The sequence below is a fragment of the Pezoporus flaviventris genome, unplaced genomic scaffold (genome assembly GCF_033815535.1).
Source record: "Pezoporus flaviventris isolate CSIRO_AGI_PZ_B2104156 unplaced genomic scaffold, CSIRO_AGI_Pfla_v1 ptg000070l, whole genome shotgun sequence".
Lineage (NCBI taxonomy): Eukaryota > Metazoa > Chordata > Aves > Psittaciformes > Psittacidae > Pezoporus > Pezoporus flaviventris.
The window spans coordinates 5,602,693-5,627,759 of NW_026892618.1; the positions used below are offsets into that span (position 1 = coordinate 5,602,693).

The following is a 25,067-nucleotide window of genomic DNA, read 5'->3' on the forward strand; positions in this document are numbered from 1 at the left end:
CCCCGCCGGCCGGCTCAGCGCGCGTGCGCAGAGGACGGTAACTGCCGGTTGGTGGCCGGTGCTCCGCAGTAGGGAGAGAGGAGGGTGAGGAGCTGCGTTCCAGCACCTTAGACCGGAGCCGCTGCCGCTACAGTCGCAGGCCGGCGGGGAGTGCCCAGGTGCAGCCATGTCCGTGGTCGGCTTTGATCTCGGCTTCCTCAACTGCTACATCGGCGTCGCTCGCAGCGGCGGTATCGAGACTATCGCCAATGAGTACAGTGACCGCTGCACCCCGTGAGTATCGGCGCTCCTGGGCCGCCTCCGGACACTTTTCGCTCTCGTTGCCTCAGCGGCATACCCAATCGCCCTTTCTCCCCGCCTCCCCCAATCCTTTCCCCGGCGTCCTGGGTTCCTGGAGCGACCGGGCGGAGCCGCGTGTATCCCCGCAAGGCCTTGCTCTCTCCGCGGCTCGTGGACGCTCCTCGCTTGGTCTTGACCGTGCTGAGGCGGCAGCCGCTCCTGCTTCCTCTGCGGGCGAGGAGAGGGGTTCTGCTGGCCGGCGCCCGGACCTGTCAGTGGTTGAGGCCTGGCGATCGGTCGGGAGCTGTGTGCGGCCCTTCTCGCCGGCCGCCCCGCTCCCGGTCACACGGGCAGTGTGCTCAGTAGGCGCAGAAACGCGTGTGTCGGGGCAGGCGACTGCCCGAAGAGCAATTCCCTTCCCCCCCCCCCGCCTCCAGCTTTTGACTCCTCTGTGTCCTTGAAGGACCGCGGTGTGCTGGATGTGCCACACGGCTCTCGGGGCACAGTGGATTTATGGGGAGTTGTTTTCTACCCTTTTAATACTTTTAGTTTATTGTCGATGTGGATAAGAGCGTGTGTTTCCCCAACTCTAGAGCCGTTGTCGGGGCTTGGAGCATTTTCATTAACAATTTTATGATGGAGTGAATGTGAGACAGGGTAGGAGGGAGGAGGACGTTAATTCTGTGGGAAACGGGGAAGTGGCGCGATGATTCTCCGTAAACCTGTTCTTACTCGCACCGTTCTGCGTTTGTTGGCCGTGGAAAACCGAGGTCTTGCAAGGAAGGGGGGGCAGCGGGCAGCGGCCGTGATGATGGGATACGCAGGAGTAGGTGGAGATTCTTTGTTTCTATGGGATACGTCTAGGGGTTTTGGAGCTCCATCTGTGCGTAATTTTCGAGAAGTCAGGAATTCGTATAATGCTCATAAAAATGGGGTTTGGATGGTGCTTTTCTAAAAAGAATTTGTAGACAACAGTAGAACGCTGTTTTCTGCTATGTGAGGCTATACAACTTTAGCATTGCTTTCTCTTTGATCTTGGAGAAATGTAGGGCTTATTTGCTTTCTGAAAAGTTCTTTTCTAAAAGAACAAAGTCGAATGCTAAAATGCATGTTTTCTGTATTAGGCATATCTTTAATTACTACTTAAAATATATATATACCGTCACCTTAATTCACAAGAAGGCATTATCTTTGTGCATCCTTTAAGAGCCAAAGTTCTCGCACCTTCCAAGTTTCTGTGCAAGGAAGCCCCTGAAATTGTTGCTTCAAGAATCTTCAGGCAGCTGCAGTTTTCTGCCCCTGTATGATGAAGAGCACTTCCAATTCTTAGGTACTTTTGGAGTGCATTCTTTGCAGGGAGGCTCCACACAGGTTTCTCTGCATTTAGTATTTCTCCCAGTAATGCTGGAGCAGTTATACTTTCAAAATATTTGCAAAGTGGTTATGAAATGGGTTTAAAAGCACAGTTAGCAGGATAGCATCTGGGGTGCACAGATACTTAAAGGCAGTAGTTATCTCCCTTGAAGTGACTTTTTTCCTGGCTTTTTTCTTTTCTTTCTCCAAAATGCACTATAGGAGAATGAGGAGCTTCCTTTTTAATGCTGTTGTCTTGAGGGAAACTAAAGAAGTTAATGGAAATATAGCAGGTTTATTACTGCTGTAAAAGTTTATCATAGTAACTAAACCTTGCTTCAAACAGGATTTGACTGATGTAGGCAGATCAAACTTTTATGCTTACTACACACAGTGACACAGTAAATGAACTCTTTATTTATGTGTTCCTATAGAGGCACTTATGTCATTTAGATATTTAATGTTAACAAATAGTTAGCATTGATTAGATATGTCACAAACATTTGGGACTTACTCCCAGAAATACAAAGCATTAAGATTTGTTGTGGCTGTGTAGCATGGCATAAAAACACCTGAACTAGCTCCTGATGAGTACATTTTCAAGTGCAGTGTGTTGCTATTAACCCATGTAAACTGAGTTAGGCCCTAAAGATAAGGCAGTCCTGGCTGTGCTCTGTCAGGCTGATTGCTCTTTCTGGGCAGAACAAATTAGTGCAGCTGGCTTCCAGTTTCTGAGCTGGTTCAGGTACCTGTCAACAGTACAGCAGTAGTATAAGCACACTTCAGTGCTACAGACTAAAGCAGTGAAGATTTATATTTTCACAATTTAATACAGCACTAGTAATTCATAAATCCAGCATTCCAGTTGTTAAAATGTTCATCTTGCCTAAAACCTACGTTCTGTAATCTAAGGTATGGGATAGTTAGCATTCCTTAAAATGTGTAATCTTTAAAGTTTTAGCACAGGTAATTAGAAAGGAAAAAGATTCTGCCATTAGACCTTCCATTTCAGTAGACCTTGCGCTTTTTGAGGGCTTTGGCCATAGTGTCTCTTTGGATGAGAACTGATGCTTGGCTTTTTCAGAACTGGGAACTCCAGCTAGTCTGTTTCATGTGTTTCTATAACACCTGGTCTGTTAAACTAGTGGCAAATGGCCCTTTCAGGTGCTGTGCCTCACCACTGTGGTTTTGTGAAAAAACAGTTGATCATCAATAAGCTCATAATTCTTCAGTAACTTTTTTCAGATAGTGTGTAATTAGTGTAATCACAAACTAAGTAAAATGACATGGTAGTGGCTTCTCCAAAACAATGCTGAAGAGTACTGAAATGTCCTTTAGCTGAAGAGCTGCTACTTTAGAAAAGTCTGTGTACTGTTCCAAAGCTCACTTTAGAGCAGGTTGAGGGTAGTAGTGGGGGAGACAGGCCAGTTGAGGCATGTGTATCCTTGTGCTGGATGTGCTTCCTAAAGGACTGCCATGGATATAATTGAAGTCTTCAGAGCCAAAGAGAGCATGTTTTATTTTTTGACATCTCTGCTTCCCAGCCAAGGAAGGAAGAAACCACCATTCCCCTGTACTGGAATTCAGTGATTGAAGTAAACCATGGCAGGAATGTCAGTGGGCTGACTTGGTGCTTCATCCTCTGCATAAGGGTATTTGCAAGTGATGCTGTTTGTCGACAGATTCAAATTCCAACACTGAAAAGGTGTGATAGAATAGTATTAGCACATTATCCATAAAATAAATTACTTGTAAACCATTTGCTCCTTTCTTAATTTCCTGTTACCTGACTTTTCTTATTAATAAGCATAATTGATAACTATAGTGTTAAGTGACATTAAAAATTGTAAAAACTGTTTGTGAAAGCTGAACTGCATATTTGCAAATGTAGGGCAGTGCATTGTCTGTTTGCAGCAGTTCAGTCTGGAGAAGGTTTTGTCTGTTCAGTGTGGTGTTACAGCAGAAGAGGTTGCTAGATAATACTTTCAAATTACATACAGTGCCCTCATTGTAGAGATGATGGAGGGGAGGCAGGAAGCAATCTACTGTGGTGACCTTTATGCATTCATTAAATAATTAAATTTGAACATTAAATCCGGGTTGCATCTCTTATTTACTGCTGAATGGTCTTAGCCAGATCAGTTCCCTTCTGGGGATTTGTATTTCAAGTTGTATTTCATACCAGTGAAATGAAGGTGTGGACCTGGGATAGCCTTTGCTAAAGCCAGAGGCAAGGCTGAGAGAGATGCTCAGTAGTACCTGTGAAGCTGCAAGAGGCTGTGCACTATGCAGCTTCCCAAGCCGCCTGTTGCTGGGAGCTGTTCGCAGACTTTTGCCTATTTGCAGTTTGTTCCTGGTAGCCTTCAGTCATGGGAAGCACTCAACAGTTTGTAGAACTGAGCTTACATGTTCTTTTTTGTGTTGTTTTTGTTTTCCCTGATTATTGTTGCCAGTGGCTCTTACAGTAGGAATGTGGTTGTTGAGTCAAGAAAACTCAACTGGCGCTTCATAAAATACTATTATTAAATACCACATTTATGTTCTGCTACTTTAATTTTTGTGAATGTTTTAAACTACTGTGGAATTATTTCATTATGTTTTCTCTTAATGCTGAATTTCTTTTCCTTGTTTTTACTTAGAGCATGTATATCTTTAGGATCCAAGACCCGGGCCATTGGGAATGCAGCAAAGAGCCAGGTAAATGGATCGAAATCTCTTCTGTTGCTTATTGACTTATTTGCTGTTGAACCATGGGAAGAAAATGGATGAATTTGATGTTTTTCTCATTGAAAGTAAATGTCTATGATAAGTGTACATGTTACAGAATTAGTTACTGCTTCAGCAAGTATGTTCCTTGTATTAAAATTGAAACTGTATTCTGTATTTTTTTTGTCAGAGTAAAAAATGGGAAGAAACAAAAAGCTCTGTTAAAAGATACTTGTTTTGTCTTGCATACTTTTGACAGTGAGAGGAGAGTTCATAATTAATTCCCTACTGGGGTGAGGAGTTCATGTGCTTATGTTTTAGAAAAGTTGAAGTTGAAAATGGCAGTTAAGCAGCAACTTGTATCTGCACTAATGTAAAGGGGGTGAATCATACTACCTTACTGTCTCAATTTGGGACCTTGAACAGAACTAAAGTTTCTCTGATCTTCTGTAAATTCACTTGCAACCTGGGAAAACCTTCCTCTGGAAGGAAAATATGTAAACCTACACACTGAAACTAGATTGGGTCTTGCCCTCTTTCTGTGCATCATGTTTGCACCCTGAGGACTTCCTCCCCTTAGTGTAGTGTGTAGGCAACTGTAAATTTGCCTGGAGGATATCAAAGTAATAGAACCTTACCGCTGGTACCATGAGCAGTCAGTACATGCCAACAGTGTATCACTTCCATTCAGAGAAACTTTACACTCTTTATCTGAGCTCAAGCCCTGTACTCTGGTAGTGGGAAGGTGTCCTGTCAGTACTCTTCCCAGTTTATTTAGACTAGTAAACTAGGTTATCTTGGAGAAGATTATCCTGGAATAATTGCCTTTGAGTGCATTAATGCTGTGCTTATTGGGATTTTTTTCTGGTCCTTTCTTTACTTAAAAGTCTGTGCTTAAAGTAACGAGGTTGAAACACTGAGTTGTCAGGAGGGTTTATGTCCAGATGGGATCTGAATTAGAGGAGAACTTAAAAGGAAATTAAATGACTTCGTTGTTTGAACCTTTGTTTAAGGTTAATGTAGGTAATAGCCTCATTTGTTCTTGCATACAGCCACTGCAACAGTACGTAACGTGGTCTCAAATATTGCATACTGTATCAGAAAACTCCTCTAAAATAAAAAGTTGTGAAAATTGATGGTAGCAAGCTAATGGATATTAAAGAGGGAAGTAAATTTGATTTTTATTTTTTTTTTCAATGGAGACCATAAATTAAAAGAAGATGCTGCTTTGTCTCCCCCCACTCTTTCTATTCCAGTAAGTGTGTGGCCCTTGACATGGGTTTTCAGGAGGTGCAGTAAGCCCAACATAACAAGAGTTCCTTTCTGGATGGTCTTCTATGCATGTCTGGTTATGTCATGGGTAATTAAAGTATCTTTTCCACAGATTGTCACAAATGTAAAAAACACATTGCATGGCTTCAAAAAACTGCATGGAAGAGCATTTGAAGATCCTTACATAGAAGCTGAAAGGGCTAGGCTTCCCTATGAGCTTCAGAAGATGCCAAATGGCTCCGTAGGAGTAAAGGTGAGTTTGTGCAGAGTATCTTGAGTGGTAGAGATGAGCACTTCTGACCTTTGTCACTTAACTTCCTTTTTGAACTGACTTACATTTCCTTAAGAAAACTCGATATATTCCTATCATTTTGAAAAGAAGTCTCAAGTGATAACCAGTACAGTAACACCTTTTATTTTCCACAGAGCTTGCCTTAGCATGGTTTTGCTGTGCTTCTCACTTCTTGCAACTTAATTCTCTTCTTTAAATGTTCAGGAAGAGCTAGAGTACTTATTTTGTATTACATACTTGTTCTTAGTAATCAAGTAGTGTGAAAAAATTGCATTGTCTCCCATGTAGGTATACTATAAAATGTTAATATCCCTCACCCCAAGAAAGGTTAAGTTTGTTTCATTTATCTTCAGGAAAATTGACAGAGTTATAAATCTGCTGTTACTAAGAGATGAAGAGTATCTTATTCTCTGAAGTAACATGTGCTCGAGTACTGTACTTTCTCAGAGATGGCCATCGAGGTTTCTCACCAATTCTGTTAGCTTTCTGCAGTCACATTGGTAGCTTTTCACTTTAACTTACTCCAGTGACCCTGAATTATGTCCACAGTGTATGGTTTTTAGTGTCACCTGAGTTTAGGTCTTGGGAACATGCAGAGACCAAGTTTCAGGAGAACAGGATGTAATCTGAGTAAGCTATTTTTCATTTTACTCCAAACTGAGTAGCTGGAAACTGCTCTTCTCAAAGTTCAGGCTTTCTGGCTTCAGTTTCTGAATGTGTCTATGTTTTACAATTTTAATTTGGACCAGGATTGCACTGCTGCAGCGTATCTCCCAATCATTCCCACTTAGTGTACTTCAAAGCCCTAGGAGAAAGCAATTCACCACAGAAAGTGAGCTTTTGTTCTGTATACCTCCTCATATCATACTAATTGCCAGGGTAAATATAGCTGCTGCTCATCTTTATGGGTTTCCCTTCACAGGAGTGCTTGGGATTGCTGGAGAGATGGTGGCCTGTCAGGAAAAGAGTTGTTCAGTTGAGATGTTTTATTACAGAATTGCAATTCTCTGTTTCAGGTGAGATATCTAGATGAAGAGAGACTGTTTGCAATTGAACAAATTACAGGGATGTTATTGGCCAAACTTAAAGAGACTTCAGAAAGTGCTTTGAAGAAACCTGTGGCAGACTGTGTGATTTCAGTAAGTTGGAATATATATATTGCAATTCTTCTTACAGAGATGTTCATGTAAGCCAGTATTAGTTGCACCATGGTGTGCTGGTGAGAGATACCTGTAGTGGATAGAAACTGCATCCCCCTGAAAATGGGACTTTATTAAAATGAGAATACTTTTGTAATCACGTATGAGAAGATGGCACATCTGTTAAATCAAGAGGGTGTTTTCAGAAAGAACATGCTACCTAAGCTGATCCAGAGTGGCTGACTCCAAGTGCTATATAAAGTAATCCCAGTCTCTGCAGTTCCTGTTACAAATGGGATCTGTAAGCGTAGCTTCCACAGTTCCAAAGAACCTCCCAAATTTGTGTTAAATCTCTGTTGTTATGTGGTTTAACACTGATGAGTTGTAGTGTATATGAGAGTTGCCTGAACTCTTTTTCTCTGAGGGTTGTATTGGCAGTCTGAAAAGCTCAGAGTTACCTGTATGTTTAAAAACGGCTTTTTATTTGGGTGCTTTACTTAGGTTGGTTTTCTTTAGCTAGTGTCCTTACACATGGTGGGGGAGTAGGGAAGGGGAGATTGTAGATGAGGTTTTGTTTCTGATCTAAAATTCTAAATGCCTGCTTTTCACATTCTCTTTACTGTTCACTTCTGCTCTTTCTCTGGTGAGAAGTCTGGGCATGAAATATTGTGGTTATTTCTTCTGTCAGACACATGGAAATTGGAAAGCTGTGTACTTTAGCTGTTAGAAATCTGGTTTGATCTTTTTCCTTGCTGCCTTATGGTATATAAACACACAGAGAGTACCTCCCCCACACAGGGAGGATCCTGGGTAATGCACCACAATGGCAGCTAACGAAATACGCTATGAACATACTTCTAAGTCTTAAGCTTAACTGGAGTTGAAGATATGCTAGCTGATCACAGCCAGTTTCTGAATGAGCTCTGATTATGCTTTGACTGTTTTTGGTGGAGCTGAATAATGTCGTACACTGTAAGCTGGCATTGTGGTAGATGATAACTGAAAACTGGATACAGGTTCAGTTGGAACACAGATTTTCCCACTGGAAACAGCAATAAGTTTAGTTCCAGCACCACTGTAGTACTTCTGCAGCAACTTATTGTTAGGCTCTGTTTGAATATGTATTGTGTTGAAAATATTTGTGCAGCACAGTCAGAAATTGGTAATGATTTTTAAGAGCTAATACTCATCAGAAGAACCTGAGAAAATATTTTCGGGTTTTTTTCAGTGCTTAAATCTGCTTTGTTTAAGAAAAAAAAAAAAACAAACAAAAAACCTACCTCTCATTTAATTTTGGTTGTGTTGTGTATTTAATTGAAATATGCACTAAAATAAATTACCTAGCTGTTACATTCAGACTGCCTATTAATCTGAGGTTAGTTTTTAACAGGTTTTTGTGGTATTGAAATTTACAGGGTTGCTTAATGGGTAAGTCTAACTTCTTTAAATTAGAAAGTCCATATTTCACAATATCCTATGTAATTATTTTTTGGAAACAGGTACCCAGTTTCTTTACTGATGCTGAGAGAAGGTCTGTAATGGCAGCAGCACAGATTGCAGGATTAAATTGTCTGAAGTTGATGAATGAAACTACTGCAGGTAAAGGACAGCATTTATTTTATTTCACCCATTCAGGCTGTTGAATCTGTGAGGGTGATGTCATATTCGTGTTACACAATTTGGAGCCTGGGAAGAAGCTATCCCAGCTAGTACTGCCCGATCCAGCTTGGGAACTGGAAACTCAGCAGCTGTTTTGATGGGGTGGTGTTCAGCATTTAGGAGACAATAAGAGTTCGAGTTTGCTAACTTGACTACAGTACCACTTGAAAACAGCTACTCTGCTTCTGAAATAGAGCTGGTATCTTTACCTACCTCTGCTGTCCCGTGGAGCTGCAGCAGCAATATTGGGAAGGCCTGAGCTAACTTCAAAATCTCCTCATGATCCAGCTGCGGTGTGCACCTGACCTAGATTCTCAGCACTTGTATTAAATAGTAGTATAGGACAGTATTATCAGATGTAACCTGCATCTGACAGATTACAGTAAATATTTAACGTGGTGTTTGGGGAGGATTTTTAGGTTTTTCTTTTGAGCTTACTGGAAGATGGGTGTGTTGGAGTAAAACAAAAATCATGGAACTATTAGAGAATTTTTTTTATCATAAGCTAATATTTATTTGAAGTGAGATACATTGAAGGGAAATTGGAAAATGTGTAAGTTTCATTTTGAACTACATAATCTGTATGCTGTAAAAGCTGCTTCTATATAAACTGTGTTTTTATGGAGCTTTTTTTGGAAGCAAACTTGCTGATCGTATTTGGAAATGACTTGAACTGTGAGGCTTTCCAAAATATCCAAATTAAGTCTGTAGGATCATGGCAGCTTAAATGTGTGGAAACCATTTCAGCTCTAGCATTGGCACAGCTGTTGTTTCTATAAAGCAATTTGTTTAGTGCCCTCCTCTGGGTTTGGTCAGTTCCAGGGTAGAGTACAGAAGTATGTTATACTTCATGGGAACTAAAGGTGGAGCTCTTAAAACTGTACCTTATTTTTATCTGATTTAAATATTTGCTTTTAGGAATTGTCAACCAACTTTCCAAGAGAGCATGCTTTTGAGCATAGTTGAATTTTTTAAATCTGAGCTAAAAAGCACTGACAGGTGTTTCAAAGGAAGGGTGTAGGCATAAGGCTAATCTGTGATTTCATAGATGATAATGTGAATTGGGCTACAAGCCAAACTGAAGTGCCAGGTGATGCTGTAGCAGTGTTAAACCTTCACATGACATGTTTCCTCCCTTTGTCAGTGCAAAATGTTTTCAACATATTAACTTGCTTTGTGATGAGCTGCTTTATATGTGAACAGGCTTTCTTAAGCAGAAGGAAAAGTAACAAATCTGCTAACCTCTTAATCTAGAAATTTAAATTTATGATGGCACATACACTGCTGACTTAAGTTAGTGCTTTGAAGGTGTGCAGCATGTGGTTGTTCTTGGAAAGATGTTAGATTAGACAAAATACTTGAATGTCAAATGAATGAAAATGAGGTAATTTACAAGTAAAGCTAGAAATCAGAAATAAAAACTAAGAAGGTGGCAACTCATAATGGTCTAAAACTTGTGACTTTTGATCCTTATGTTGTGTTTGAGCAAAGTAATGGAGGTGTGCAGAATGAATAAATGTAAGTAGTGTTTGTCTTCTTTTAGTGCTTTTAGTGCATATTTTACAGATGTGCACAGCTGTCCTCTAACTTCTGTGGCCTGGTGTTTTTCAGTTGCACTAGCATATGGAATATACAAGCAGGATCTACCAGCCTTGGAAGAGAAGCCAAGAAATGTGGTCTTTGTAGATATGGGGCACTCTGCATATCAGGTTTCAATCTGTGCTTTTAACAAGGGAAAACTGAAGGTAATATTTTTAAGTTGTACAGTCAAATCCCATATTCCTGAAGTATTTAATTGAACAGTACTCAGAATAGTGTTCTGTGGAAGTTGTTTTGTTTGTGGGGTTTTTTGTTTGTTCAGTTTTTTTAACTGAATAAATGTATATAGCAAATGCTGAATACAAAAAATTTTTGTTTTGCCTATTCCAGCAAACCCATTTTTAGAAAATGCAGTAATGATGTATCCTGGGGTGTATTTTGAAAAGCACTTGACAATTAAGCATACTCCACAGTTGTTGTGCCAAGTTGTATCACTGAAATATTTGCATATTCTGGTAGTCTCATGAGCATTGTCGTGCAACTGACTTACAGGAAATTGTTGAACTCCCTGAATTGTTCTGTGATATTTTTTTTCCTGCCATCTGTGACAGTTCTGAATCTAAATTCAGTAGGACGTGAAGCAAAATGGGACAGTCTTCACTCCCTGGTTTGGAGATTTCTGTCTGTGAGCTGCTGATAGCTGAATGTTTTTATAAACTTGTCTTTGGTAGCAGAATGTTGTCTGAAGTCATGTAGAAGATGATAGCAAGTTTTTCTGCTTTGAGTAAATGACACAGAACTAGTAATGGCGTGACAAAATAGCTATTGTAGTCTGCCTTTCTGTAGTCAGCTATTATACTGGGTAGGGGCTGCAGCATCGTAGAAAATAACAGGGTAGATGTTATAATATTTTATCTGGGGGGGTAGAAACTCAATAATTCAGCTGTTCTGCCTGGCAACTGCATAGAAGATGGTGAGAAAACCACAAAGAATTTTTCACTATCAAACCTGTTTTTAAAGGTGTGACCTTCTGAAACCGGTGTCTATATGAAAGCTATCTCTAACCAAATGTTGCCTAATTAATATATGTTCTTTATCATCGTTGCAGGTCTTGGCTACTACCTTTGACCCTTTTGTAGGTGGTAGGAATTTTGATGAGGCTTTGGTAGACTACTTCTCTGAGGAATTCAGGACAAAATACAAGCTGAATGTAAAAGAGAATCCCCGAGCACTGCTACGATTGTATCAAGAATGTGAAAAACTCAAGAAGCTTATGAGTGCAAATGCTTCTGACCTTCCACTCAATATTGAATGCTTCATGAATGACCTTGATGTCTCCAGTAAGATGAACAGGTACTGTATGTTAACATTTGCTGAAGTGTGCAGTGAACCATGGCCTCTAAGCTGTCTTGTAATGCAAAGCACTTTCCCTGTTCCTGCAGAGCTCAGTTTGAGCAGTTGTGTGCTGCCCTTCTGTCCAGGGTGGAGCCTCCCCTAAGAGCAGCCATGGAGCAAGCTAGTAAGTAGGAGCTAATTTAGGTACTGCTTTTGGTTCAAGAACATAACTAGTAATCCAGTTATCCTAGATCTCTTTAATGATTATCTTTTTAATGTATTTTTGTATTTATTAGAATTGCAAAGCTAAGTACTGAAAAGTTGAATGTAAGTTCCATTCGTATGCTTGTCATGTATGCATGATCCCGTTCCTGCCTCATTTAGTGCACATACCACTCTGCAGCCTTGGTTTATTGACCCTCATTCACCCTATGCAATGGAAAAGGTTGGCACTCCAAAAGGTTATTTTAGTTAAAAATACAAAGCAACCAATTCAAAACCATGATGGGAAAAAGTATTACTCTTTACTGCGGATCACCGGCCAGCCTGTTCCATATGTGATCCATACATGTCCTCACTGACCCGAGAATTTGGCAGCATATTCTTGAAATAATTTATCTGAAGCATGTACAAATAACATTTTATTTTTTAATATTTTTTGCCTAATATAGTGTAAAGGAGAGTTAGACTTCTGGAGGAAAAGGGTTTACACCTAATTTCAGCATCTTCAACTAGAAGGGAAGAATTCTGCTTATCTTTATTCCTTGTCTAGATAGGTAATACAGGAAGAAAGGACCTGAATAACTCCTGAGCAGAGGTGGTTCAAGGACTGACAGTTGCTTGTGATTATTTCATATGCGTATCTTGAATTTGAAATTAAAAAGCTACCCTGCAAGCACAGTCTAATGTTTGTTAAATACTTTTAGTTAAGGGTTTTGCTTTTCTTCATTGGCAACCGAAATAAAACCAGACATAAAATGAGGCATACTTGGGTTTAGTTTTGTTGTTAATGTTTGGGAGGGGTGAGATACTGTCCAGTAGTGCAGGGCTGCCAAAAAAAAAAAAATAAATTTCACACTCCTGAGTTCATGCAAACCAGGAAGAGGATGCATTTTAAAGACAATGCATTTTAAAGAAGAGCTGTCCTCGTTAATGCTTGGCTTCTGTATTATCCAGATTTATGTAACCAGAAAACTTTGTAATCTGCAGGAGGGACAAAAAGGTCATGACAAACCTAGTTTAAATACCTTGTTGGCCACTGAGTATATTCAGTACTTGTCACAGTGTCAAGATAATAAGAGAACTCTTACCCTCTTTTTGGTTGTCCAAAGACAGCTTTTTGATGTCTTGATAACTTAAGGCCATGCACTTTGTTTTCTAGAACTTCAACGTGAAGATATCTACAGTATAGAAATAGTAGGTGGGGCTACTAGGATTCCAGCAGTGAAGGAGCAGATCTCTAGCTTTTTCTGTAAAGAGATAAGCACCACGCTAAATGCTGACGAAGCTGTTGCAAGAGGCTGTGCCTTGCAGGTATAGTTACTGCAATACAACTTGAGTATTGCTTCTTTAACATCATGAACTAATGAATACAACTAACCAGAAGCTGAAATAAGATGTAGAATCTTGCTTGTTCTTTCAGCAGTTGATGACAGTGGCCATGTCATAAATGGTTGTTACATTCTAATAATAACATAAATTACATGTGCATAATTTGTTTCCTGTTAGGAGGATGGTCTCTTTAGAGACCTGTTAAATTTGGTGACTCAAACTGCCCTCCACTTCTGTGCAGCCATTGCTGTGTATCTTTACTGACAGTCACTGGAAGTAGCATCTGTTACTATTATTTTAGTTATATCAATCAGTTTAGTTAACTTTCTACTAAGCATAAGAAGCTACTATTAAAAATTGTCATAAGCAGGACCTCCATGTGATCTCTTTTAATTGTAACCCTTTTGCACTTGGGTATTAGTTACTGTACCTGCTATTTATTTGACTACATGGATATAATAAAATTCTGGTCTTTGTTTTCTAGTGTGCAATTCTTTCCCCAGCTTTTAAAGTGCGTGAATTTTCCATCACAGATGTTGTTCCTTACTCTATAACGTTGAGATGGAAATCATCTTATGAAGAAGGAACAGGGTAAGTTATATGGTGCCTACTAGAAAGTATGTCTGTGTATAGAAAGAAATCTGTTGAGCTATGGAAAAGACAAGGCTTCAGCCTTTGAAGCTGTCATCCACTCAAACAGTTTCAATTCTTTTTTTTTTCCTGCATTACAAGTTTTGAATTGCAGCTAATAGTTAGAAAGATATTTAATAATTGCTTATTAATAATTGCTTAATAATTGGAAATATGTTTAATTAAATATAATTAAAAACGTTTGTGTAGAGTTGCTTAATCTTTAAGTATGACACAGAATGCTTAGTCCAGCTTTGGGAACTACAGGCCTTCAGCCTGCTACTCTTGTCGTAAACTGACTCAAACTAAACTATGTATCTGCTTGGTTAATATGACTGCTGATCATTAACATCCCTTGATTTTGATTAATCATCTTTATGCTCAGTGGTTTAACCATACTTAATATTTTAATGCTTTAGGGAGTGCGAAGTCTTCAGTAAGAACCATGCTGCTCCATTCTCAAAAGTCATTACTTTTCACAAGAAAGAACCTTTTGACCTGGAAGCTTACTACACCCATCCACATGAAGTGCCTTATCCTGATTCCAGAATAGGTACGGACATCTGAATAAAACCCTTACACAGAACTACTGTTGATAATGAAAGTGGTTCTCCTGTTTAAAATCTATTACTTCTGTATTTCCTAGGTTATAGAACAGCCTAGGTTCTTTAGAAAGGCTCAACTTTGCTGCTTTGGTTTAGATGCATTGATCAAAGGGTATTGACATTTTTTTTCGGTAGTTCCTTAAAAAAAATAATTGTCACTGTTTGAATGCTTTAAAAATCACAGAATGGCTTGGGCTGGAAGAGACCTTAGAGACACTCTAGTTCCAAAAATGTATGTACGAAGAATGTAGTGCTCTATTGCCTGCTTTTTGGGTGCCTTTGTTTTCTTGGTTTGTTTTTTTTTTTCCCCACCTCTGTAAAATGGATAAGGTGGCTGTATGCCTTCCAGCCTGGATTTTTCAAAGAAATTAGATGAGAATAGATATGTTAGACTAGATAGTTACCTGTTCGGACAGATACCTGGCATGTCTCATGCCGTTAATCTGAATGTACAAGATGAATTCAATAGGCATCTGTTGTAGAGTCTATAAAGTGTTAGATGATATAAGTTTCCTGGTAGCTGATACTACCTTACTTGCAGTTATAGTATATTCCTAAGGGTCTTTAATACACAATTTTATTTACTGATTTATGAATTGGATAGAAACTTGGTGCTGCCTATTTAGCTGTCTACGCAATAAGTCTGTTTTTAGGAAAAAACATTCTCTTTTGTGTATGCAGTCTGTGTTGTTTACACTCAAATTTTCAGGAAGTTGCAAGACGAAGTATCAATCTTGCTGCTTCTAGAAGCCTTGATAAGCGCTGTTCATGCTCCAAAATGTGTAGTGCATCAGTGCTAACTAAATTCAGATACAGTCTTTTATCTCTGTTAACATTTTTTATGGGGACAAAGGACCTGTTCAAGATGGAGTAGGCTCTTTAGAGCAATGGTTAGAGAAGAACAGAGAAGTAGAGTACCTAATAAAGTCATAGCTTGGTTTTAAGTTTTTTTTTCTGAAATACAGATAAAGCAAAACCATCTTAACTAAGCAGGCTCTAGTTTATGTAGCTACAGTTCATGTTGTAAAATCGATAACTAAGTAGAAAGCTTCCAAATATAGTTTAAAGTTACATGAAGTTACTATGTAAATTAACACCCTTAAGGAGTTATATTTTATTTCCTTTTTTTCTCTTTCACTATTTTTTTGAACAAAAATTAAAACCATCTTTTTGTTTGTTTTTTTTGCAAGGGCGTTTCACTGTTCAGAATGTGGGTCCCCAACATGATGGTGACAATTCCAAAGTGAAAGTTAAAGTGCGCGTCAATATTCATGGCCTTTTCAGTGTGGCTAATGCTTCTATAATAGAGAGGCAGAACATAGAGGGAGATCACAGTGACACTCCTATGGACACTGAATCATCAAGTAAGAACCAAGGCAGAGATGATGAGCTGGTATGTAAACTTGTAAATATCTACACTCCTTGTAATTCTGACAAGAGCCAATAGTAAGAGATTAAATCATAGTGTAAAGCTTTAGACAGTTATTGCTTCTCCACCCTTATATTATTGTTTCAGTTATGTAACACATTTCTTCACATTATTAAGCTACTGGTGACATGTGGCACTAAAAGCAAAAAAGAATGTTAAACCAGATTCTAAAAAAAAAACCAAAAAACACCTTTTTTTTCAGTGTTCTTTACCACCTCTGTACTAGTCTTAGTGTTATTTAGTGATGCTATAAAATGGCAGGTTTGTTTTTCCTCAGGTACTACATTTTCATTTGGTAAAAATATGTGGTATTTCTGTATATGTGTAAAACTTGTTCTTGGTAACCTTTCATTCACTAAAGGCACTTCTACCAGTACTGAAGTACATTAAGTTCTCACAGACTGATTTGGTAGCTCATAAGGGAAAATTACTGGAAATAAATGTGCAGCACCTTTGTCATTAATACTGAGAAATTAGCAAGATAAACTTCTCTTCATTCTAGTGTTAGGAGGATCAACTTACTTTATAGTGCTGGGTGTCAGGGAGTATATTGCAGCATGCCATGGCCTCAGCAGCCTTCCTTTTTTTCCCTTGTGCCCTCCTACAGCTTGGGATTCTGGTTATGTCACAGCTCACAGGGGAGAGAGATGACAGTGTAGAGAAAAAGAGGATAAAGCAGTGGGCAAGCTGCTGCCTCGCATTCCTGCTGTCCTGGAGATTGCCAAGCGCTCAGCAGAGTGACCAGCCTCACAGGCTGTCAGGCATATACTGAGGGTGTGTGCCCTTGAGTAAGGTTGGACAGAAAACAAACATTGGGCAGCTTTATTTGGAGGAAGGGGTGAATGCATTTCTTTAATTATCTTTTAAAATGTCCTTAGCAGCTTTTCCCACTTCAGGTGCATATACTACAGGAATTGGAGCAAGTGGTTACACAATTAGCATTACATAATTGGTGTAAGCAACTCCTGAAATACTATACTGCTTTCCAGGAAGTTCAGCGTATTTATAATGCCAAACATGATGCAGTTCCTTGTGGACAAGTGCTCTGCCTCTGATACTTGTTTGGAAGTGAATAACAGTTCAGAGTGACAGCTGGCATGTAATGCAGTAGGTGTCCTGCATGTGGACATTACTAGGATGAGTGTGTTGAGTACAAGAGTAACCACTTCCATCTTCAGGCTTTCAGTCTGTAGTACTTGCATTCAACTAACACATCTTCTGTTTTACAATGGTGCTTGTCAGCAATTACCTTTCATTACTGAGGATGATACCCTCGACTCTGAGGAGGAGGTTTGTGGTGTATATATGTATTATTCCCCCTCCCCCCCCCCCGCTTTAGCCTTTCTGTGTAGGCAAAATAGATCCTTCCAGTTGTTGCCTCTTCTGTGTGAACAGTAAGAACAGTATATGAGGCTATTTATTTTTTCTCCTACTCTGAAGTGACAATGTGTGTCTGGTAAAATTAGTCTTCTTGATTTCAACTTTTATCATTAAAAGATTGCTGAATCAGTTAATATAGCTAAAATTAACACAGGCACCTGTGCTTGAGTTTGAAATCCTTAAATAACTATTTCTTGTGTCTTGCAGAACTAAGTAAGTTATTTTGCATGCGTATGTATTTTGTGAATCCAGTAGTTCCTTGTAATGGAAGTAATCTTAGACCTTTGAGACCTTGGCTACAGCTCCTTAGTCATTGATACTCTGGATGTCCCAAGTATTGGAGTCATCCTGAAAACTTTAGGCTTGTATTTGACTGTGTTGTTAAAAGTGTTTTGCAACGATGGCAAGGAATTGTATTACTTAAACTAAACCAAGTGCTCAGCGCAATAATTGGTGATGTGTTTAAGATCCTTAAATTTAGACTAAAGCATAGGTGAATTACAGATAAGTTTAAGTGAAACTTAGTTAATTTTGAGTGACAGGGAAGGAAGACAGTTGGTCTTGTGCTCCAAGAGGCTACTACAGAAACTAATTTTTATGGTCCCATGAGACAGATGCAGCTAACAGTTACTAAATTCTGCTTTGGATTACAAACTTTAAAGTTTAGATTGAAAATGGTATGAGGTAAAAGTTCTGTCTGTTCCATAGAGAACCTATTGCTGTTGCCTGTGGTGGCGGTATGTTTCTAGAATGTTCTTTGCTTACATTTTTATTTATTTCTAGTTTAAAGTGGAGTATTCATAAGGCTTAATGTAATTTTATAATAAGGACACATGGCAACTTAATTATTTCAAGGTGGACAGGCAAAACAGAACTTTCATGTAATTTGGGAAAGCTATGAATACAAGTACTCAAATCAAAATGCCTGTTTAAACATAGTAATTCAGAAAGTCTTAAGATTGCCTTGTACGTCCATATGTTGTCTGTGATCTACTGTACTTGACATCAGTCATAAATCTTACAGCAAACCCTTGCATTCAGTTATGTAACTCTTTTTCTAGGATAAAATGCAGGTTGATCAAGAGGAAGGCATTCAGAAAAGTCAAGCTGAACAACAGAACCAAGCAGATGAGGAAACTGAAAATGCAGGAACAGAAGCAAAAGTTTGTATTCAGTATTGATAAGGAAATGTAATGTGGCTTCCCTGAGACTTGTTTTGCCTGGTGTGGTTGCTAATCTTCCTAGGTGCAAAAGATGGGACTTTATTGAGAGAAGTACAGCTATATTGAAATGCCTAAGTTAAGAATCCTATCTTAGAGCTTTCATTTTCAACACAGTATGTGACTAAGGCTTTGAAGTAAGCTTGTTTAATGTAGTTTTATAATGGAGATTGAATATGGGGAAACATTATCAAGGAGAATATGCAGTGTCTTTAGCTGTTGAACAGGTTTTCTCAACAGCTCTTTACCTAATGTTTAAAGAAACTAAATTCCACAAATTGGTTCAAAACTAAGGTAGTGGTGATTATGAATAGCAGAGGATTAATTAGGGGCTTCATTTACGTATGATTAATCTGTAGCTGTCTTACTATTTTTGTCTTTTTTTTTTGAGCACAAATGTGGTCATATTTCTATTCTTAAGTTTCTTAATAGTGTAAGTGTTTCTACAGGTTGTTTCTGGAGACGTGCATGAACATCCATCCCAGCCAAAGGCTAAAACAAAAGTCAAGAGTATTGACCTCCCTATACAGGCAAGCCTCTATAGACAGCTGGGACAAGATCTTATCAATTGCTATATTGAAAATGAGGTAAGCAGCTTAAAACAGATGAGTACTCAAATGAATGTCCCTGGAAATAATAATCCAGAAAGTATACGAAGCCATAAACTTTTTGCCTAATTTAGAATTCTTTGGAGTTTGTTTTGGTTGGGTTTGGGTTTTTTTTGGTTGTGTTTATTTTTTTGGTGGGTTTTTGTTTTTGTTTTTTTAGTTTGGTTGGTTAGGTTTTTTTTTGGGTTTTGGTGGGGCTTTTTCCTTTTTTTTTTTTTTTGTGAAACTCTCCAATTTCACTAGACTGAACTGCCCAAGTTTGACCTATTAGCCTGTCAAAGTGTCAATTCTGTCCTCAGGCAGGCAGACAGCCAGTGAAGGCTACACAGTATGTTACAGGAATGCTAATTGTTGCTGACTGACCTGATACTGGTCAGGAGTAGCACTTACACCTTTTGGTGCTCTGCAGAAACTGTGTGCTTCACTAGATCATATTTTTGCCCATGAAGTCCTATATCAGTAGGGAAGTCTTATAACATGCAGAAAACTTGCCTTTTGGAAGGTCCTTTCTGAACTGTGTAGCTATCATGTTTGTGAAGATCCCACAAACATAAGCTCTTTTCTGAAACATGGTCAGTCTGAAGAATAAAGTCTTAAATAATTTTTGTAGGGCAGAATGATTCCTAGTGACTGCCAAACCACAGTCGAGACTTGCACTTTACTTTGAGTCCTGCCTGTTGTGGTCGGATCATTATTAATATTTGATCAGTTTGTTGAAGCACTTGCCAGACAGCTTCCAAATATGAACTCATTTTTTAACCCCGTTCCAGTTCTGCTTGCAGTAAGTATGACCTACACGAAAGTGAAAGTTATAATCAGTAACTGTGAAGTAGCAGGCTGCATCTGCAGAGTTCTGTGGTATAGTGTCAAGAGAGTAATCATTAAGCTTGATACTTGAAATGCTTTTAATTCTTATGTAAGCTTTTTTTTTGCCTTAGGGGAAGATGATGATGCAAGACAAGCTTGAGAAAGAAAGAAATGATGCTAAGAACGCTGTTGAAGAGTATGTGTATGACTTCAGAGACAAGCTGTGTGGAGTCTTTGAGAAATTCATCACTGAAGAAGTAAGACTTGCCTGTGTTTCAACTGCTGTAAAAAAAATGCCTTTGTACTTGTAAGTTCTCAGCATGGGTTATGAGGCTGCAGGGATCTCTTAAATATGTTTGGAATATAAAATTGATTAACTTCACAGAAGTTAAGTTCAAACTGTGCTTGCACCTGATACTTGACATGCTGACATGCAGAGTTCTTCATTGAGAAGTTTTTCAGTAGCAAGGAAAGATTAGAATGCAGGTGGAAAATAAAAACCCTGTGGTGGGGTAGGAAAGCAAGACAGATCACTACGAGCTTCTAAATGGTGTGAGTGGACAGCATTAAAAAGAACAGAAATGGAGTGCCTGTAGCTCTGTGGTTTGTCTACTTTCAAGCAGGGTAAGTTACTGAAATTTCAGGTAAAGGTAATGAAGGAAACTGTACGCTAGGCCTCTGCAAAAGCAGCATTGAAAGAACACATGTCCTACAGTTGTGCCTCTGTAACAGCCATCTAAAAGAAAGTGGCTGGTACACAAGCCACCAGCTGAAACAGCTAATGTCCAGCAGCAGTTTTAAGGTCTGCTCTCTGGATTACCTGTTCAGCAGCACAGATGCTCTTCCAGTCTAAACTCAAGGGTGTGAGGCTGTCTTTCCCATACCACTTTCAAAACAATCTCTTGGGTAAATTATGGGGATAGGTAAGATCCTTTATTTCTGAACAATTAAACATCTCTGTTTATAGCCAGTGGAGTCCAATTAAAACAATTTTGCCTTCAACTATGTATATAGTTTCCAAATTTGTCTAGTCGTCTTCATCCTGTGATCAGAGAACCTGAGAAGCAGTACTTCCCCTGTAAGGATAATAAGCAAGAATGTTGATGTCCTTTCTTCTAAAATCAGTCCTGAAGCTGTGTAACTCCCATGAACTTCAGCTGCAAATCAGATTAGTAAGGGTTCTCCTATCATACTGTAAAATCTTGGCTTTGAAGTAGGTTAATCACTGTTTTCTTTCACTGTGACTTTGAATACCCTGAAGTGATGAAACAGTCTTTTTTGAGCAGGGGCTTTCTTTGTGTGCTGAGAGGGTAAGGCTCATTTGTCATGATCTCCTCTGACATAGCATGTCCCTAACTTGCTTCACAGGATGCAAACAAGCTAACCTTGATGTTGGAGGATACAGAAAACTGGCTTTATGAAGATGGAGAAGACCAGCCTAAACAAGTGTACATGGATAAGCTTCAGGAATTAAGAGTAGGATTTTAAGATATTTTCTAGAAAAATGTGTGTCTATTTAGGGGTGGGGGCATTTACATAAGCATATGGCTAAGTAACCAAAGCTCTTTTAATGATCGATGTGTGTGTGCACACCATGCATGAGTTTTGTAAATCCCTTAACTTTTAAGTATGGACATTCAGGTTTTATCTGAATGTAGCTGAGTTATGAAATGAACAGAATATTTGGAACTAGAATTTAGCTTTAATGTCGGGTGTGCTCCAAATTTGAAAACAGTCAAAATGAAGCAGACTGTCACTAGTGACAATGAAGTAATTGCTGTTGTAATTCTCTGTCAGTCTTGCTACAGTCTGAGAGAGGCTTTTGAGTAGTTTGACTCCTCTCCCAGGTATCCAGAATTGCGCTCCACAATATATGCTCTGGTTTTCCTTTTTTTCAGTGGTCTTTTAAACCTGTATCATAAAACTAAATTTTTGGTCTAATATCTAATGATAAAGGTTGAAGAGTCAGATTTCATTTGGGGGAAGACTAACTGATGCAAACAGCAGTATACGTCCTGACACCTGCTGCCTTGCCTGGGTTGCCAGTATTCAAGGGAAGAGTTAAAAAGAGAAAACAAGAACATTCCAGGATAACTACTTCAAAATTAAACCATCTGTGTAAATCTTGCCTTGTTTCTTTTCTGAATGCCTTGTTCCAGATGCTAATTTTGGTGAAAATAACTGCAAAATAAGAAGCCAAACAAGGAGAGTCACTTGTGTTAAAACATCTGGGATTTTTTTGTGGCTCTAAAGTAAAATGCAGAGGTTAATCTCTTGAATGGGTGAGAAAAGGATTTAAAGGCAGCCTTCCTTCCAGTGCTGTGTTTTAGTATTAGACCCCAGAGTAAAGTAAACTTGTTTTTTTATCAAGACCTCTGTGCTTGTTTCCAGAAATTTGGACAGCCTATTCAGGAAAGATACATGGAACATGCAGAGAGACCAAAAGTTTTAAATGACCTGGGAAAGAAGATTCAGCTCCTTATGAAAGCAGTGGAAGCATACAAAAATAAGGTAGGGCGAACTCATCGGGGTATGAGCTGTTATGGGTGTTTCAGTTTGGCTGTAGTTTTTTGTGTTTAAAAAGGATCCTATAGGATTATCTGTTAAGCTGCTTTAAAATGGCTGTTGTGCTTTTCCTCCTGAGAACTTGTAGAACTGTTCTGAGCTGCTAGCAAAAATGGCTTCTTCATGAGAACATAAATTAAACAGTCACTTTATTATGGTCAGTTTTAAAGCTTCATTACTGTCCTGCACTTGAACAGTATGTACTTAAAATCAGCATTTCAAATGTCTAAAAATAGAGTCCTGTCTGTGGTGTTCTGCAGTTGCTCCTGCTACTGAGCTTGTTTAAAAACTACTTCTATCAGGTTGTAGCAATGTTACCCTATTTTATTATGTGTCCATGAAATACTTAATTGGGTGAGAAACGTATATTAATTACTATACATCTTTCCTTAGGATGAAAAATATGATCACTTAGATCCTGCTGAGATGGAGAAGGTGGAAAAATACATTAGTGAGGCAATGAATTGGCTGAACAGCAAAATGAATGCCCAGAACAAACTAAGTCTAACTCAGGATCCAGTTGTCAAAGTGGCAGAAATAGTGACAAAATCTAAGGTAAAAAAGTTCTTGTACTTCTTGCTTTCTAGTAAGTTTGTCCTTAAATGAGATTCTGGCCTCTGTATCGAGTAAGAATATTATATCTGCAGGGATCTTAAAGCTATTAAAAAGATCCATATAGAGGGAGCAGTAGTTTTACTGATCTTCAGCTGTGGTTCTTGATTTACAGCAGTACCTCTTTAAAAGCCTTTTTAAAATAGCCCAAGTTACAGCACCAGTCTTAATAGAAATTGCACTGCCATACAGGCTTTTAACAGTTTGGCAGCTCTTTAGCTAGTTGAAAGGTTTTATTTTAAGCTGATATAACTGAAAAGTTCTAGTCCTTGAAAATTAAATTCCAGGTCATTAAGAAGCAGAAGCAAATTTAGGACATTTTAGTTGAATATGATTCCTGTGCCACCAAATGAACTTACTGTCTCACTTCTGTTACAACTAGGAATTGGATAACTTCTGTAACCCCATTATATACAAGCCCAGACCGAAGATAGAGCCTCCCAGTGATGGGCAGTCAAAAGCTAATGGTGAACACAATGGACCAGTGAACGGACAGAGCGGTACTGAAACAAAACCTGAACCAACCAAGGACAATTCTCCGCAGACCAAACCCCCTGGAGAAATGGAAGTGGACTAAATCTTGCATTTCTTTTACCCAATTAAAATAGTGCAAGTAACCACAGGGTCCATTCTTTTTGTCTGGTACACACTTCGGATGTTCAGTTATTCTTAGTCAACCTTCTGTCATTTGTTGCTGAGTAGTTTTGAAAGTGTTTTATATTAAGTACATCTCTGATGTTCATTTCCACTGATGCTGCTTATGTGGAGCTTTAGCCAAATGTAGATTGTATAAGTCAGTTTAAGCTTTCCCAATATATTTTATATCAAACATACAGAATTGATATATAAATGGCAACAATCTACCTTATTTAAAGCTTTTATTGTGGATAAACCTCAGCCCCTTTATTCAGGAAAGGATACTGTATTGCACTACTGATGCTCAAGTGTAGATCTAATTGCATCTTTATTTTGGAAAAATATTGGAATTGAAGTGGCAAGACTTGTCACTTGAAGCACTGACCTTTTCTAGTTACTGTATTGTTATAATTTAAACATTAAAATAGAGGTTAGTTGGCATTCTAGTCCATCTCATTGATGTACCATGAGAATTGTTTGGTCTTTTTCATATAAACAGAATACAAGCTTAAACATTTGAGATTCCCATACCACTACCAATATTAGTTACAAAATAATGCAGCATAATGGCTCTGCCACATGCTGAACTAAGTGAATGGTCTCGGTGCACATTGCTGTACATAATGTACTGTGCTTATGATAGGATGATGCTAATGATAATAGTACAAAGGGGTAGAAAATACAAGGACTGTTGGATGGCTTTCCCTTGAAAATGACTTACTGCACATGTTACTATTTCACTTCTGTTGTTTGGAATGAAATCTACATCTTGATTATATCTTGTGCTGGGAAGGGGAAACAACAAAAATTGTGTTATGTGAGCTGGGTATGGGCACCCTGGTTTTGAATTTGCTTAAATGCTGTTGCAAACTTGAAAGATATCCTGAGAGCTTAATCTAAGCCTTAGTACTTGGTGTATAAACCTTTTGTTCAAGGAGCTAAACAAAAGAACTTAAAAACTGGATATTATTACCCCAAAGGTGGAATCTACTTGATGAACTTGCATAGCTTACCAGTTATCTTTGGTCATTTAGTTGACCTAATGAAAATGTCTGTAATGTATTACACAGTTGAGTCACTGTTTTCTTTGATACGTGTTGGATGCACATCTGGGACGTTGTCATGGTCCAGTGTATGTTCCTGTATACTGAATGCTTCTGTCAAGTCACCAAGGTGCTGTAGCACTTGCCAGTGCAAGTCACTTTTGACTTCAAACAACTCTTCTATTACCAGAAGAGTAATAGACTACTTCAGCCACTTTGAAGTGGTTTCTAAGCTGGCATATGAGACCAAAACTATTTGCAATGTAACATTTTAGTGACTTGAACTCTGTTGCCCTATGTATTCAGGTGTCAGGCATTATTGTAGCAGTTCTGTGCAAGCCTGTTAACTGTGAACAAGTGAGGGGTTGTGCTCTTGTTTCCAGCTTTGGCAGACGTTTTATCTCCAG

The 25,067-nt window shown here is 38.8% G+C and overlaps 1 protein-coding gene across 2 annotated transcripts; it reads left to right on the forward strand.

Moving 5' to 3' along the window:
• Positions 1–30: 30 nt before the first annotated feature.
• HSPA4L (heat shock protein family A (Hsp70) member 4 like) lies at positions 31–24,682 on the forward strand. 2 transcript variants are annotated; one of them, XM_061472186.1, is made up of 19 exons: positions 31–273; positions 4,272–4,329; positions 5,723–5,863; positions 6,919–7,041; positions 8,541–8,640; positions 10,312–10,445; positions 11,348–11,592; positions 11,682–11,758; positions 12,956–13,107; positions 13,610–13,716; positions 14,175–14,308; positions 15,551–15,753; positions 18,231–18,332; positions 18,839–18,976; positions 19,936–20,061; positions 21,173–21,280; positions 22,196–22,315; positions 22,763–22,924; positions 23,364–24,682. In XM_061472186.1, exons 1-19 carry the CDS (start codon positions 167–169, stop codon positions 23,556–23,558), a joined length of 2,532 nt encoding a protein of 843 aa, XP_061328170.1. In that variant the 5' UTR covers positions 31–166; the 3' UTR covers positions 23,559–24,682. The 2 variants fall into 2 exon arrangements, with proteins under 2 accessions (XP_061328170.1, XP_061328171.1); XM_061472187.1 differs by lacking the exon at positions 18,231–18,332.
• The last annotated feature ends 385 nt before the right edge of the window (positions 24,683–25,067 follow it).